This window comes from Chenopodium quinoa, unplaced genomic scaffold (assembly GCF_001683475.1).
Source record: "Chenopodium quinoa cultivar QQ74 unplaced genomic scaffold, ASM168347v1, whole genome shotgun sequence".
Lineage (NCBI taxonomy): Eukaryota > Viridiplantae > Streptophyta > Magnoliopsida > Caryophyllales > Amaranthaceae > Chenopodium > Chenopodium quinoa.
The window spans coordinates 2,317,644-2,335,642 of NW_018744718.1; the positions used below are offsets into that span (position 1 = coordinate 2,317,644).

The 17,999-nt window shown below is 34.8% G+C and overlaps 2 protein-coding genes across 3 annotated transcripts; both read right to left on the reverse strand.

Moving 5' to 3' along the window:
- Positions 1 to 2,282: 2,282 nt before the first annotated feature.
- Positions 2,283 to 3,116, reverse strand: LOC110703108. Its single transcript, XM_021880862.1, has one exon. The coding sequence runs from the start codon at positions 3,114 to 3,116 to the stop codon at positions 2,283 to 2,285; it is 834 nt and encodes a 277-aa protein (XP_021736554.1).
- A 7,086-nt stretch (positions 3,117 to 10,202) lies between these two features.
- LOC110703351 (IST1-like protein) lies at positions 10,203 to 14,216 on the reverse strand. 2 transcript variants are annotated; one of them, XM_021881148.1, is made up of 7 exons: positions 13,764 to 14,216; positions 13,291 to 13,423; positions 12,888 to 12,953; positions 12,661 to 12,764; positions 11,638 to 11,782; positions 11,398 to 11,538; positions 10,203 to 11,312 (listed from the first exon to the last, which is right to left on the reverse strand). In XM_021881148.1, the coding sequence occupies exons 1-7, from the start codon at positions 13,802 to 13,804 to the stop codon at positions 10,401 to 10,403; spliced, it is 1,542 nt and encodes a 513-aa protein (XP_021736840.1). In that variant the 5' UTR covers positions 13,805 to 14,216; the 3' UTR covers positions 10,203 to 10,400. The 2 variants fall into 2 exon arrangements, with proteins under 2 accessions (XP_021736840.1, XP_021736841.1); XM_021881149.1 differs by lacking the exon at positions 12,888 to 12,953 and having other exon boundaries at positions 13,764 to 14,213.
- Positions 14,217 to 17,999: the final 3,783 nt, after the last annotated feature.

Sequence of the window (17,999 nt, forward strand, 5' to 3'; positions counted from 1 at the left end):
CTATTTCATTTTTCTCATTACGTTTTCTTACAAATACCCATTTGTAGCCAACGGGTTTTACACCTGCTGGTGTAAGAGTTATTTTTCCGAAAACTTCTCGTTTTTCAAGTGACTTCAACTCAGCCAGCATTGCCTCCTTCCACTTTGGCCAATCACTCCTGTGTCGGCATTCTTCCACTGTCCTTGGTTCAACATCATTTTCATCAGACACAATGTCGATTGCGATGGAATTTGCAAATATTTCATCCACGATAACATCTTTCCTATTCCAATGAGTCTTGGTAGAGACGTAATTCATTGAAATTTCATTGTTATCGACGTTTTGAACGTCTTGTTCATTTCCCGTAGGGTTGTCTTCTTGTTCGTCCCCTTTTGGATTATCATCATTTTCTTTACTTTCATCCACATTTGGTCTTTCTTGACCTTCTGACGGGGGAACATTATTAGTCTCATTTTCTATTCCATCCAATCTTTTCAATTTTCTTGGCTTAGAATCTTTTGAACCAAGTGGTCTTCCACGCTTTCTGCGTGCCTGAGATTCATTTTCTATGGCCTTATTACCAGTTGGGATTTCAATACGTGCAGGGGCATTTTCTGCTGGTATATGTGATTTTGTCACCTTCTTTGGGTCTACAAATGCATCAGGCAATTGATTTGCAACACTTTGTAAATGAACAATTTTCTTAACTTCTTGTTCACACATATTTGTTCGTGGGTCTAACATCAACAATTGTGTTGCATTCCAAATAAGTTCTATTTCTTTCTTGTGTGGGTCCACTTTCTCTCCCCCTAAGGCTGGGAATACTGTTTCATTAAAGTGACAGTCGGCAAATCTAGCCGTAAATAAGTCACCAGTCAATGGTTCAAGATATTTAATTATAGATGGGGATTCAAACCCGACATAAATTCCCAGCCTTCTTTGTGGACCCATTTTTGTTTGTTGGGGTGGAGCAATAGGAACATATACAGCACAACCAAAGATTTTTAGATGTGAGATACTTGGTTCTCTACCACAAACAAGTTGTAGTGGTGAGAATTTATGATAAGTTGTAGGTCTCAATCTAATTAGTGCTGCTGCATGTATTATAGCATGTCCCTAAGCAGATGATGGCAATTTTGATCTCATTAATAATGGTCTTGCAATCAATTGTAATCTCTTAATAAGTGATTCAACTAGACCATTTTGTGTATGGACATGAGCTACTGGATGTTCAACATCAATTCCAATTGACATACAATAATCATTAAATGTTTGGGATGTAAATTCCCCAGCATTATCGAGCCTTATTTTCTTTATTGTATGATCTGGGAATTGTGCTCTTAATTTGATAATTTGGGCAAGTAATTTTGCAAAAGCAACATTTCTGCTTGAAAGCAGACTGACATGTGACCATCGTGTGGAAGCATCAATTAAAACCATAAAATATCGAAATGGTCCACATGCCGGATTAATTGGCCCGCAAATATCTCCCTGAATTCTTTCCAAGAATTTTGGAGATTCAGTAGCAATTTTGTTCATAGATGGCCTTATTATTAATTTGCCAAGTGAACATGCAGAGCATGTTAATTCATCTGATCGGGGAATTTTGACATTTCTTATTGAATGTCCAACTGAATGTGCTATTATTCTTTGCATCATCCCAGTTGCTGGATGTCCCAAACGATCATGCCATAAAATAATCAAATGTTTGTCATCTAACTTCTGGTTAGATACCATATTGATTTCCACGGGTCGTATGTTTATACGATATAACCCCGAAGAGTATGCTGGCAATTTCTCATATATATGTTTCTTGCCATGTTTTTCTGCCGTGAGGCATATATACTTTTTTTGATCTGTTGTCATTATTTCTAGATGATAGCCATTTTGGCGTACATCTTTAAAGCTTATGAGATTTCTTCGAGATTTACTCGAATATAAAGCATTATTGATTATTAATTTTGTTCCATTTGGAAGCATTATACAAGCCTTTCCAGATCCTTCAATTAATTTTGCTGACCCGGAGATAGTGTTTACATTTGCCTAAAACAACTTTAGTTGTGAAAAATATTTCCTATCCTTTAAGATAGTGTGTGTTGTTCCACTGTCCAAAAGGCAATGATATTCGAAACCAACTTCGGGTATATCCATATCTTCATAAAATAAATATGAGATTAGTTTAGAATAATATCATACAAACTTTTATTTATGATAGAAATTAAGAGTACATGACTAATCATTTAAAATACATATCAGAAAATTCATTAAAACGTAGTATATATTACATCAGTAGATGGGTTAATTAAGCATTGTTATTTTCTCCAAAGATGAAATCATTCCCAGTTTCAGCATTGTCCATGAAGAAATCGGACACATCAAGGGTAGGACATGGAGCATTTTCTTCATTAACATAATTTGCTTCTGCATTTTTCTCTTTGCCTTTTACAGAAGCCTGGTAAAGGTCTACCAAATGTTTGGCCGTACGACAAGTACGTCCCCAATGTCCTGTCATGCCACATCTGTAACATGTGTCTTTTCCTTTTGAAAGAGTTTGTTTGTGGCTTCCAGATGACTGTCCTTTCTGTTTTTCAAAATTTTTGAAATTACTGTTTCTTTGAAAATTGTTTCTACCACGTCCTCGGCCTCGTACGCGATAATTTCCACGGCCTTTTCCACGGCCATTGTAATTTCCACGTCCACCTCTTCGTGCAGCATTTGCCTCGAGTGGATAAGAACTTGTTGCATTTGCCTCATGATGAGTGGCCAAAGACCCAGTTGGTCTGAGATTATGATTTTTCAACAAAAGGTCGCTATTTTGTTCCGCAACAAGCAATACACTCATTAATTCATTAAATTTCTTAAAACCTCTTTCACGATATTGTTCTTGCAACAGTATGTTGCTTGCATGAAAGGTAGTGAGTGTTTTTTCAATCATTTGTTCATCGGTGACTGGATGATCACAGTATCTCAATATAGATACTATCTCATGTATGGTTGAATTGTAATCTATTACAGATTTGAAATCCTGGAACCGTAAATTTGTCCAGTCAAATAATGTCTTAGGAAGGAGCACCCTTTTGTGGTGTCCAAATCTTTCATTAAGGCAGTCCCATAATTCTTTGGGATCTTCAACCATCATGTACTCAGTTTTAAGGCCTTCATGTAAATGATGCCTTAACAACACTAAGGCTTTTGCCTTATCTTATTCAGTGATAGGTTTTTCAACCGTCATTGCAGAAGAGGTAGCATCAGTTGTTTGACCAGAGGGACTTTTATTTTCTTTAACAGTGTGCTCCAAACCTTGAGCTTTCAAATTCATCATTGCATCCACTTCCCATTCCAGAAATTTCTTTCCAGATAAATCTAAGATGCTGAACTGTCTTTTCATAAGGTCTCCCATTTTAGCTACAACAAATTTTGTGATAATTAGATTATAATAACAAATTATATGTACAACTCACATGTTTAGTTCTTCCATATTTATAATTAAGTTAATAAGACACGTGATAATTAAATTTAATAATAATAAACCATAAATAATATAGTATTTTCTCCCCCTTGGTTTATTATTGTGAGTAATTATATGATTAGACAAAAATTAATCATGTTAGTTGCAAAAAAAACAGCAACACGACAACAATGACAGTAGTAACAATAATTATAATGATAACGGTAATATTATACAATGATGATTAATAACAACAAACAACATAATAAAACAAAAACAAGCTTTTAATATACTAAAACGACAAAATAAGTGAGTTTTACTTATACATAATGACAAAAATTAATATTGCTACTAATAGAACTACAAGTGCCGTAATTAGAAGGAAATATTGTTTTATCTTCCTTAAATCTTCTTCAAAAGTGAAGTTGTGGGTGTTTTGGTTGCCGTCGTCGGGGAACATATCGGAGAAGAAGGGGGTGAAAAAAAAAATCTGTTTTTTAGGTGATTTTTGGATAAAAAGTGGGAAGAGATAAAGGATTTGTGGTGAAATTGGGGGAAAAATCCGTCTTTTATAGAGGTAGGTTTATCCGTTACTGTTCTGTACAACTGTAAAAATATTATATAATAGTCTAACGTACTGGCATAAAATTATGGTCCATATATATATATTTATAATTGTAAAAGGTTATCACACTGGGAATGCAAGCCATAGTGGTCCGAGAGCCCTAATATCTATAAAAGATCATGGGTTCGAAAATGGAAAGAAACACAAAAAAGTATGTAAAAGTAAGAAAAATAATAAGTATAAAAAGGCTGCATCTTTTAGTTAATCTAGTTAATAATATGCATGCAAAGTTACTACTAATTATAATTACTAAAATTAAATTTTACATAGAAGGTGAGTATGTAATATCAACATGTATGAATCAAACATAAACCAAGATACCAACATAAATAAAACAAGGCAAGATAGTAATAAATTCATAAGTAAGGATATTTTTCACCGTTGTTTTGAGATATATGATATAATAAATGTTTGAGTTTCTGGTATAGAGGATCCCAAAATATGGGCAACTATAGAGCATACTCCTCAAAACATTTAGAAGTAGATAGTATTTATTTGTTATAATTTTGAGAAGTAGGTATAAATATACCTGACTAGTAACTGGTGTTGATAACGTGTTAAGAGGTAACTATGATATTGTATATTTTATGATGATGGAGATGGAAGAGAGCAAAAGAGCAATTAGAGAATGTCGGTTTTTCTTCTTACTTCACTAGTTCACAAGATAGTGAACTTATTTATAGGCAAATATTGCCCATAAAGTATGTTACATAATTGTACTTATATACAAATTATTGTCCTAAATATAGCTCATGTGATGAGCTATAAGCTATTGTGCTCCAAACTCATGTGAACTTCATTTGACATTTTCTTAACATTATGTTTAATAAAATACTAGTCTCAAGTAAATATAACACGGGCTATATACCGAAATGATCAAATGACCCAACATTTAGCTTATAAGTAAGCCTTTATGCTAAATATTTTAATCTTAATTAGTTTAAAGAGTCAAAACTCAATTGTACATCTTGTCAAAAAAAAACTTGTACTAGTATTTTATTTACTCATGGTTTGTTCAATCTACTCTTAACGTTGAAGCAGTGAAGCCAAAGGGCGAGCTAAGGCTTAGCTCAAAATAGTTTTGAGCCCTTCTTTTTAATGAAGGATAGATGAGTAATTTCATGTTATTGTTGTTAGTAAATAGCTCTCCAATATCATTGTAACAGGTGTTAGTAGTAAATTGGTTCTGGTGTTTTGTCCTGTAGTTCTTCCTAGGTGAGTCACTAGGGCAAGATCATCCTAGGGATTGTTTCCTTAATATATATATGTAAGGTCATGTACTATGAGAGAATTGAATGGAATAATCACCTTCTAGCCGCCATATCTCTCTCATTCTGATATCACACTTGCTTTCGTTTCCTCTACTTCTTAGCTTTATTTTCATGGTATCAGAGCTACAGGTCGATATTGCAAGTAGAGAGTGAGAGTAAAGATTGCAGCTTTTGTAGAGTGAGTGTTTTCCTTTCAAAGATCAAATCTTTCCTGCAGATTCCTAGTCTATAACTCTTAAAGTTTTAATCTTTCACCTTGAAATGTCGAAAATCTCACTGTCAGACATGCAAAACCCATTATATCTCCATCCTGGAGATGGGCAACACTCAGTGGCAGTGGAGAAGCTGACTGGGGAAAGTAACTATAAAGAGTGGAGGAGATCTATGGAGATCAATTTGGCCTCAAAAAGAAAACTGAGATTTGTTACTAGAGTGATCAAAAAGGATACCACTGATGATCTGAAGGCTGGCCAGTGGGGTACATGTAATAGCATGGCCATAGCTTGGCTTACAAGCAACATGACAGACACAGTAAAGAAGTCTGTAATGTTTCTGGACATAGCATCTAAGATCTGGAAGCAACTTGAAACCAGATTTCTGCAAACAAATGGTGCTAGGAAATATAGGCTGAACAAAGAAGTGTATGAAATCAAGCAAAATGGTGACTCCATCAGTGAGTACTACACCAGAATCAGATCTTTGTGGGCTGAAATAGAGAGCCTGAACATGCTGCCACCCATCTCCAACACGACTCCTGAGATCAATGCATTTGTGAATGCATTGAATATGCAAAAGGAGGAACAACTGCTGTTCCAGTTCCTAAATGGTCTTGATGGTGGATACACAGCACAAAGAAGTCAGATTTTGATGCAATCGCCTTTGCCCAGTGTTGAAACAGCGTGTGCAGCCCTGCAGCAAGAAGAATCTTAGAGAGTCACATTCAATGAGATTGCCACTAAAGGTGAGGTGGAGTCAACTGCTATGTATATCAGAGGACATGATCATCGAGGACCAGAGAATAGGGGTCAGGAGAACCAAGATTCAAGGAACTCAGGTTGCTCTGTGTGTGGCAAGAAGACTCACAATGCTGAGGTATGCTGGAAGGTAGTAGGCTACCCTAAATGGCATCATTTGTACGAGAAGCAGGAAAAGAGTGATGCAGTAGGGAAAGGTAAATGGAGCAAGCAAAAAGAAGGAATGAAAATGGCTGCAAATGCCAAAGGTACAGAAGAATCTGTGGCTATCACTGCACAGCAGCTGGAACAACTACTCAAGCTGGTACCATCTTCTTCTAAAGGAAGCAAATCTGGATATGAGACAGAGGAGGAGATATATGTGAACTTTGCTGGTATGATTTCTTGTTATAATGTCTGTAGTGATAAAGGTGAGTGGATTAATGATTCGGGAGCAACCCACCATATGATAGCAGATGCTAAACTGCTTGATAAATGCATGCCTGTAGTTAGTAGTGTCAAAATTAATTTACCAACTGGAAATAATGCAAAAATAACCAGCAAAGGTAATATTGAGCTGAGTAGTGGTCTGAAGTTACAAAATGTGTTGTGTGTGCCAGAATTTAAACATAATCTGTTATGAGTTGATAAGCTGATAAAAGATAACAATTGTGAAGTGAGATTTCAACCTGAAACTTGCATTGTTCAGGACTGTGAGAATCAAAAGATCAAAGCTGTGGGAAAATGAGAAAATGGACTGTTTTATCTTGTAGACAATTGGAGAAGTCAAGGGCACAAGAAAGTAGATCTGAATAATAAGGAGCAGATGAAGAAAGAGAAGAAGATATGTAATAGTTCTAGTCTAGATTGTTGCACCTTGTGGCATAACAGGCTGGGACATGCTCCCATGAACAAAATTTTTGAAACTGGTTGTGTATCTAAATCTTGCTTGCCTAAAGATTCTGTGTGTTTAACTTGTCCCATGGCTAGATTTACCAAATTACCTTTTTCTGCTAGTAAATCTCATGCAAAACAGGTGTTTGAATTGATCCATATAGATATATGGGGTCCATACAAAATCTGTGCTAAAGGAAAATACAGATATTTCTTGACCATTGTGGATGATAATTCCAGAGCCACTTGGGTTCAGTTGTTAAGACTTAAGTCAGATGCTTACAGTGCTATAACATCCTTTGTGAAACTTGTGAAAACTCAGTTCAATGCAACTGTCAAGATTGTAAGGTCAGACAATGCTCTGGAGTTTGATGATGAGAAGTGTAGAGAATTCTTCGGTGATCTTGGTATTATTCACCAAAAATCATGTGTGGAGAGACCCCAGCAAAACGGGAGAGTAGAAAGAAAGCATAGAAATGTCCTTGAGATGGCTCGAGCCCTCAGATTTCAAGCTGGATTGCCATTGCAATTCTGGGGTGATTATGTCCTAACTGCAGCATATATTATCAACAGACTACCAAACGCTATTTTAAAAACTCAGACACCATATGAGAAAATATTTGGAAAGAAACTAGATTATTCTCACATGAAAGTGTTCGGCTGCTTAGCAATTGCATATAATCCTACACTAAATAGAGACAAATTTGCTCCCATGGGAATTCCATGTGTCTTTTTAGGTTATGCTCATAACCAGAAAGGATATAAATTGCTGAATTTAACTAATCATCAGCAATTTGTATCTAGAGATGTGAAGTTTTATGAAGGAATTTTTCCCTACAATAAGAAGAGATCAATTGTAAAGTGTTTGTCACCAATTCCTATACACATTACAGCTGACCAGGAGATTTTTGAGGAAGAAGAAGAACATAATCATGAAGATATCTCATAACATGGCCAGGAAGCACAGGAAGAGTTTCATGATGAAGTTGTGTATCATGAACAGAATCTGGAATCTGAAGAAGCAACACAAGAGGTTGTAATGATTAGAGGTGAGCAGGAAGATAGTCATGCAACTCAGCAACCTGAGGTAAGAAGATCAGCTAGAGAAAGGAGACCACCAACCTGGACTAAAGACTACAAGGTTGGTCTAGCTAACACTCAACCAACTTGCATTGCTAGCTCAGTATCAACAATAATACAACCTCAATTTGCCTCATTTACGTCACAAATCTCAATGTGTGAAGATCCAGTGACATTCAAAGAAGCTGTGAAAGAAGAAAAATGGAGAATTGCAATGAATGAAGAGCTTGCTGCCCTAGAAAAAAATGGTACATGGGAGATAACTGATCTTCCACCTGGAAAAAGAGCCATTGGAAACAAATGGTTGTTCAAAACTAAGCTAAATCCAGATGGCACTGTTGAGAGACACAAAGACAGAGTGGTTGTTTTAGGATGCAGGCAAAGGCATGGAATAGACGATGCTGAGACTTTTGCCCCAGTTGCTTTGATGAGTACTGTGAGATCCCTTCTTGCAGTTGCTGCCATGGAAAACTAGACAGTGTGGCAAATGGATGTTAAAAATGCATTTTTACATGGGGATCTAGAAAAAGATGTCTACATGACATTGCCTGTTGGGTATACAGGGTGGAATAGTAGGATACAAGCAAGCAATGATGTGAAACAAGAAAATGAGTTGAAGAAAGTGTGCAAATTGAAGAAATCATTATATGCATTGAAACAGGCACCTAGACAATGGTTCTCAAAACTGTCCACTGCTCTCGGGCAATTTGGTTTCTCTCAATCCAAGACAGACTACTCATTGTTCATTAAAGAACATGGTCAATCTATAGCTGTTGTTCTTGTTTATGTAGATGATGGAAACGATCACTCTTTGCTCTCTGAAGTGAAACAGTTCATGTCCTCACAATTTCACATGAAAGATCTAGGAAACATCAGATATTTCTTAGGTCTAGAAGTGGACAGGTCTAAGCAAGGTTTCTTCTTATCTTAGAAGAAATACACTCAAGACTTGATAAAGGAGTTTGGGATGCAGAAGGCCAAACCAATAAGGATACCTATGGATACTCACCTGAAGCTCACTCATGCTACTTTAACAGCATATACAGACAGTGATTGGGGTGGATGTCCAATCACCAGAAGATCAACAACTGGATTCTGTATTCTACTTGGCTCATCCCCAATTTCATGGAAGTCTAAGAAGCAAAATGTTGTTGCTTTGTCATCTGCAGAGGCAGAATACAGGGCCATGGCCTTAACTACATGTGAAGTGACCTGGCTAAGACAACTTCTCAAAGATCTGGGCTTAAGGAACTTGCATTCAGCAGTCATGAAGGTGGACGACAAGGCTGCATTGTCCATTGCAGCTAATCCGGTCCACCATGAGAGAACAAAACATGTGGAATTGGATTGTCATTTTGTAAGAGACAAGGTGCAATCAGGTGAAATCATCCTTCAATATGTACCCTCTCAACGTCAGTTAGCTGACATATTCACCAAACCCATGAGCATGGCTCAAAAGCAACACTTATTTCCCAAACTAGGAATTCTTCCCCATCATTCCTAGTTTGAGGGGGAGTAATGAAGGATAGATGAGTAATTTCATGTTATTGCTGTTAGTAAACAGCTCTCCAATATCATTGTAACAGGTGTTAATAGTAAATTAGTTCTGGTGTTTTGTCCTGTAGTTCTTCCTAGGTGAGTCACTAGGGCAAGATCATCCTAGGGATTGTTTCCTTAATATATATATGTAAGGTCATGTACTCTGAGAGAATTTAATGGAATAATCACCTTCTAGCGGCCATATCTCTCTCATTCTGATATCACACTTGCTTTCGTTTCCTCTGCTTCTTATCTTTGTTTTCACTTTTTGTTATGGAAACTTCGCAATGATGTATAAGAGTATAAGACGCGGTTCAAATCTTATATATATGCTACATGTAAGTATGTAATTACAAATTGTATGAATAATGAACTAGTAAAATTATATATATATTAATGAAACACTGCACTGTTAGTATTAATACTTTCATATAATGCCCATCTGCATGGATTTTATTGAACTGAATTAAGCAAATTTACACAGTTCAGAACCCAGAAAAAAAAAAATTTACAGAGAACCAAATACTAGTATAATTCTTCCTACAACTGTGTAAAACAAGATTTTAAAAAACTAGAAGTTTTTATAGGTGAAAGGACCAGCATCTTTTTTTTACAATTCAAAATCACCTTGTACATTTTTCAGGACAGCTATCCTTTCTGCTAAATCGTCGAATTCTGGCATCCTCGGATGCACATGCCCATCATTGACGTATGAAGAAGATCTTACGTGTCTAATTGAAGTTTTAAGCGATTCAGACTGCTGCTGATCTGGTTGAAGAGATGTACTCTTGTCCGGTTTCCTTTGACTGTCGTTTGCTTCCTTAATTTTTGGAGATGCAGGCTGATCAGGCTCGGAAGAAAAGTATCTTCGTCTACCTGGAGGTAGAGGCAGCTCAGATTTTGGTGTTCCACTATCTTCTTTTCTTAGAGCAGCTGGAGCACTTTCTGGTACCTTTTTTTTACCGAATTGAGTCAAAAACTTATCAAGTTTTGCTTCTTCCTCTGCGTCATCATCATCTAGATCAAGATCGTATCTCCTTGATTCTGTGACCCTTGCACTTAAGCTCCCCCTTGGATCAATCTCATGCTCAGCATTTCTGGTTGTGCTCGCAGTGCTTGTTGATGGCTTTAAGAACTTTGTTCTCACTGATCTTGGTCTAGCTTTAGTTGTGCCAATCACGTCATCAACCTCATTCTTCTGATTATTATCTTCGTCTGTATTATTACTGGATTTGATGTACGGAGCAGGAATGATTCTATTAGTGAACGGCTTTCTATAAGCATTGTTTGGAATTTTTTCTTCTTGCATGCTATTTTCTTCCTGTGATTCCTCTGCAATGTTTTCTTTCAGTCCTGTGCAAGAATTGCGCCTTCTGGATTTAACTGGAAGAGTCTGCTCTTCATTATTCTGTTTGACATTATCAACCTGTTTTCCTTTCACAAGATCTGTGGTAGACTTGTTTCTGAACAATGTTTGGCTATCACTATCCCCATTTACAGAAGCAGTTTTTGCAGGTTTTGCCTGAAAATGATTGGCATTATATGAGAAATAGTGGCCTAGAATTAGCACGTACTCATACATGAAACCTTGTGGTAAACCAACTTACTTGAGTAGGAAGGCTAGGACTTTGCAGTTGCTGCTCCAATTGTACAGGATCCCATGGCACGGAGAATTCTTGTGCTATTTCTTGCATCAATTGCAGCTTCATTTGTGTTGAAGGAGGTCTCGACAATAAGTTCTCCGTGAACTAACCATAACATAAATTTCATACAAACGATCAGGTACGGAATTACAGACAGACCCAATTTACTTAAAGCCATATCAGCAGTAAGGCTATCAAAAATACCTCTTTACTGGTGAATGGCTCTAATGCTTTACCATATTTGTCATAGAATAAATTTCTTAGCTCACGCAATTCAGGCAGATCAGAAAATCTAGCTGCAGCGTGTATCAAAGATGCCACGGCAACTCTGCATTCTTCAGGGCACTCACTGCAGAAAAAGCACTTGATATCAATACAACTGTGGTATGTAACGCTATTCTTAAGCAAACAGATGAACATAAGCACAATATAGAAATGACCTTGCAATTAAGGGAAAAGTCTTAGGCCCTCTTCAGTGTTATCTCTAGATTTAAAGACTTGTACTTTCATAATCCATATAGCACAGTTTATTTAATTTCATTCTGTATATCAAATGTACCGTTTGCAAATCCTATAGCAAGCATAATGTCCCATGGTCTAAACAATTACATGTGGTTTAAATGTTAGGTGAGTTTACAAACTATACCATCTAATCCATTTTCAAAGTTAAAACCTCTATACTCCCTCCATTTGAAATTAGTTGTCATATTGTCTCAACCTTCGTAAACGACGTATAACAAAATGAGGACCACTATTATATTACAACACAAGTGACAATAGACGGCTAAAATTAGTACGAAATATATGCTAGTAATGTTACCATCAGTATCTGTATACTCAAGGAATATTAGATATTCTTCCTCATATAACTAAAATACAAAGAGGGAATTAATTATTCTGGGGTCAAAACAAAATGAAAGGCAGTTGATATGATTGCTACCCACAACTTCAACAACCTATTTGACTTTACAAATTCTCTAAAAAACTAACACCAATTTGACTTTACATATTACTTTATAGCTGAAATACTTGGTAAAACAATTAAAGTTTATGAGTAAACTCTCCTTAATGAAGAGAACACATGCTTGCCAATCACAATCATAACTTGGTAGTTGTAGACATGATATTGAAATATCATAAAAGTCTTCTATCTAAAAAAAAATAGCAGTACCATATTCTACAAAGAAATAGACATTATGATCACAATTCACCAAATGCAAATGATACCTTTGCCTGTGCATTTCCTTGAGATTTTCGATGATGCAGGTGCAACATTGCTCTACGTACCCGTAACACAAGGACAGGTTTAACTCGACATATAGCCCTTCCGCCTACATTAACAGAAATAATATGACACGTAAGTCGTATGTCATGCCTAAATATCATTACGTACGTACGACTAGTACATTTGAATGAAGATCACACCAAGAAATATCCAAAACATTAAGAATTACCATAGATAAAATATTTGCCCATTCGAGACGACTCCATAAAAAAGCTAAAAAGCTCACTCCAGTTTTCTGTAGGAATGTTGATCATATTTTTTATAAGTCGCTCAACATGACATGGGGCATGTTAGCACTCACCATATAACAAGGTGCTTGTATATAAAATTAACAAGCTTGTGCTTAATGAAAGTAAGTTACTATTAATTATCTACCTAAAGTTTATTTTGCATTAAATACAATCATTGAATTGCTGATGATTAGCTCTATTATTCTTAAATGTAGTTAACATTGTTTAGCATACAAATCATTTTCAAAACGTTACAAAAAGAATGGCATGCAAGTTCCATATACCCTTATACAGAATAGAGCATTAATAATGTAGACGAGATTCGAAAGAATAAGAAGATACCCTGCCATAGGCATTACGATCGAGGTTGCTTTTCAAAAGCTCAGCTATATCTTTCTTCAAAAACCTCTGCATTGCATTGCGTCTCTTCTTTATCACCTCTAATCGCGTTTTTGTGCGACTCAACAATGATTTGCTGTTTAACATTCAAAAATCAAAATTAAATTGAAATATCCAGAAACTCAATTCAATTAAAATCTTCATTAACAACTAAACCCAGATTCGCATTAGTTGATACAAGCAACAAAACCCCAGAAAACATGAAAATCTGTAACTACAATCAACAAAGAAAACCCAGAAAAAAATCTTTAACCAGGAATCAGCGAAAACCCAGAAAAATCTTTCACTAGTAATGAATATGAACCCCGAAAAACCCAAAACCACATTGATAAAATCTACACAAAAACCCACAAATTTCAATAGAAATCATTCGAAGAAAAAAAAACAGAGTATCAAAATAATTCTAAAAATCATACCATTTTGTTCTGAAATTACTGCGAAAAATTCCGTCCAACATTTGTTCTGAATAATTTGATATCCTCAGAATATTATAGTATATATAAAAGAAAAAGAAGGAATGAAAAATTCAACCGAATGTGGGAAGTATAATTGGTTGTGTTTAAGCCAATCAAGTCACGGAAAGAATGAGGTAAAATTTTGGATAAGAACAAAATACTACCCAGAAAAATTAATAATCAAGAAAAAGAAAAAATAGGAAAAGAATCTGATAATTGATGAACTGTGACGAAGAAAAAATAACCCAGAAAAATGAAATTTATAGAGAGAGAGAAAGAAAGAAGGAGCAGCTGAGGTGGAGGAGGGATGCCACGTAGGAGAGAGAAAGCTAAATAGAGGGCAAGAGAATCTATTAACAAAGGTGATCTGAATATAAGGGAGTTGGTTTATCACTGTAATAGTCATACAAAAATATACAATATGGTTATAAAAATGATAAAACAGGATGTAAGAAATTAGGACATGGTTGGAGATGATTTGAACTTTTCTAATGTCAAGTTGTTGTGATTGCCTCAACTTGGAGGTTTCAATTTGTAAGGTGTAGTGTGGGACTATATCGATTGGGTTTATGGGTATCATTGGAAAAAAATTGTCACAAGTTTTTTTGAATAGTAATGTGACAACTTATTAGAATGCTTGTATTTAGAAATTTAGAAATAAAAATGGAGTTTGACTTATTATGCAAAAAAATATTCTATTTTTAAAATTATAGTGATTTATATATTGTTAACACAAAACTGAATGTATATATTGCAATTGAGGTCAAGCTAGAATGATTTAGGTTTAAATATCCTAGTTATTATTTCGAACATCTAGAAATGATGGAGTAACAAAAAATAATAAATACAGTAAATAAAATATTATCCAAGTATGTGATTTTAATTTGTGGTGGATTGAGGGAAGTCAAGGAACATATCCTTAACTTAATGGAATTTTATTCATGTATACAATTTTTTTTTCATATTATTAAAATGATATGTTATTGATTGATAATACTTCATATCGGTTGATACAAAGTTATTTATAACACTGATTTTATCACGAATTCCTAAATTGATACAATAAAGAAATACATAGTATGTAGTATAATTTTAAGTTATACTGCTTCACATATAGTGTTGCACATATCATAAGATTCATAACCATTATAATATAATTTCAGTTAGCAAAGAATATTTATTGGTTAAGATAAAGTTGAAGAGGAAAAGGATGAAAAAAAAGATAGGGGAAAGAATATGCAAGGCAAGGAAGCGAAAAGATAGAAATGAGCTGGATGATTGCAAGGCAATGGGTTGTAACAAACTAATTAAGTTATGCTTGATACTTACGTAGCCGGCGGAATAGGGTTGTGGTGGGGGCTCTGCTTCTCTACTTCTCTATCTCTTACTATATGATATGATATACACAAATTATTTATAAACGTCGTCCTACGTTATACTTTTAGATTTGGTCTTCTTGTTCATCATTTTTGCAATTATGCTTCCCTTTTTAATACTACTTGGATTCTTTTTCTTCAACCTAAGCATACAACATAATATATACTTGTTGTTTTATGGTTTATTCTTCCCTTTTTACTAAGGTTTACATTGTGAATATGGATTGGAGTACATACATACATTAAGGTATCTACTTAGGGCTTGTTCTCATTGACTGGACTGAACTGAGTTGAGCTGAACTGAAATGAATATTTTATAAGAGAGGGAAATTAGGAGCTGAACTGAGCTGAACTGAATTGAACTGAACTAAACTGAACTGAATTTCAACGTAAGAGAACAGACCCTTAACATCCAAGTGTAAACTTCTTACCTATTATGCTCTCGATCTACATATAATTAAGTGCATGAATTGAAGGGAGATGTACTACACCTTGGTCTATTATTTATGCATATGTATCATGAATATATTATATATAATGGAAATATCCTTTACATGTTCAAAGCTAGATATATTAAGAATCAAGCTAAGTGATCCAATGCTATTTCCTCTACTCAATTACTTTTCTTAATCGAGACAACCTTTAACTCTTTTGAATGGCTCAAACAAATTAATGAATTAAGATATAGTTGAATAGATGCCTCCAACTAACCCAAGCACTTAGACATATATAGTACCAATACAAGTTAGTATTCTAATCCTTCTCGATATTCTATATATGCAGTATAAATAATAGATTTATAATTCTATATGCACAATAGGCATACATAAAATATTTTTAAAAACATATACGCGGGATTACTGAATGTATACAATATATATGCTTAGATTATGATATACGATGATAATGTTGAAAGTGGTAGCTAGCTAGGTCTTGCAAAATCAATGTACATACAATCCACACTAACTCTTGTCTGTACATCAACTGGCCTTTTTCGTTAAGCATTAGTACACCCTAAAGTTGTCCATATTTGTTGCCAATTGTAACAAAAGTTACTACAATTAGAGACGAAATAAATACTAGAGGAAAGGGGGGTGGGAAGAGAGGAAAACAGCTGTGATATTAATCACATGGAATGTCTTACCTTAATTTCATGTCCAATTACTTGTGTTTTGTTATTGCTTGGTCCACAAGGTTTAATTTTTATACTTGATTCATTGCTTTAATTTTGAATTAGCTAATGCTTGCAATTAAACACAGTCTGAGTTGCTGTACTCAAATGTTTCACTTTATTATAATATAAATGGATAAAACAATCCTCTAATTCATACACCAATAATGTATCACACTATCACGTCTTCCATTTATGAGTGCGGCGAATGTTTGGTTAGGAGAGGTTTGAGACCAAAAAAAAAAAAGATTGTTTGTGGAAAAAAAAAATAGAGGCTTAGGGTAATTGAGGAGAAATGAGTCAAAACCTCTGTTTTCTTATAATAACAACATTTTGACATGTGTAGTATTCATATACTTCCTCCGTTTTTTTTAGTTGTAACAATTTGACTTTTATACTATTTATGTGTTTCACTTTGACTAGCTTTCACGATTTATAGTTATGTAAAAATATAGTCAGGTAGGATCTTGTTAGATTCATCTCAACTTATACAATTTTAATATTTAAGGTCTATAATTTTTATATGGTGGTAACTAAATATATTAACGATTAAAAACACGCATCGGCAAGCTAAGCGTGACAAGAGAATTGTTGCACCTACTAGTATAAAAAAAAAGAGGAAATACTTATTTTGTCTATATTTTTTTTATCAATATATAATAAACATATTTTATGATGTAAAATATTTTGGGATTAGATTTGATGTAAATTAAATCAAACTTTTATACAAGAAACTTCTTAATACTCCCTCCATTTTTAAATATTTGCTCTACTTTTCTTTTTTAACTGTTTTTAAATACTTGATCTACAACATAAATCATATTTTATTAATTTCATAATTTCTCTCCTCCAATTCTCTCTATTACTTTTGCTTTTTGCAATTTTTATTCTTCCACATACCATACTACCTTCATATTTTATTACTTTCTCCAATGTCTCCTAAAACATCGCGCATGGATGGAGCAAATATATAAAAACAGATGAAGTAATATATAATTAAAAATATTAATGGTTAAAGTTGTACATTGGCAATTTGGCATGTGTGTCAGAAAGTATTGCGATTATTATAAAATGGAGAAAATACCTTGTAATAAATGGTAGATTGTGTCTGATTAGAAGAGGTTTGTGGTAACTGGTAAAATGAAAGGTTTAAGGTAAAATAAAAGTTTGAGTCAAACCTTAAACAAAGTGTTTCGTATTTGGTTGCAAAAGGATGTAGGAAAATCTTTGAGTCAAAAAAATACGTAGTAACTAATTTTGAAAATGCGTATATAAAAGAGCATTCCCATCAGTGAGGAGAATTTTGCTCATGAGCAAAATTGATGAGCAAAATTGCAATATTTGCTTCCCCACCAATGAGCAAATCAAAATATGCTCATGAGCATAATGAAATTTGCTCATCCTATGAGCAAAAATGAAAGTGAATAGTGAAATCGTGGGGCCCAGCAATAGTACTAATCGGCTTTTTTTTTGCTTTTGACACCCTCAAAACGACGAGTTTTGGGGTTTGGTCTGAAGAAATGACCCCCAAAACGACGCGTTTTGATGGCAGCCAAGCAAAAAAAAAAAATTAAATGCAGCTGCTGACAGGGGCGCGTCAGTCCAGCGAATGGGAAGCTGACACGCGTCCTTGTCAGCTTGTTCCTCCAA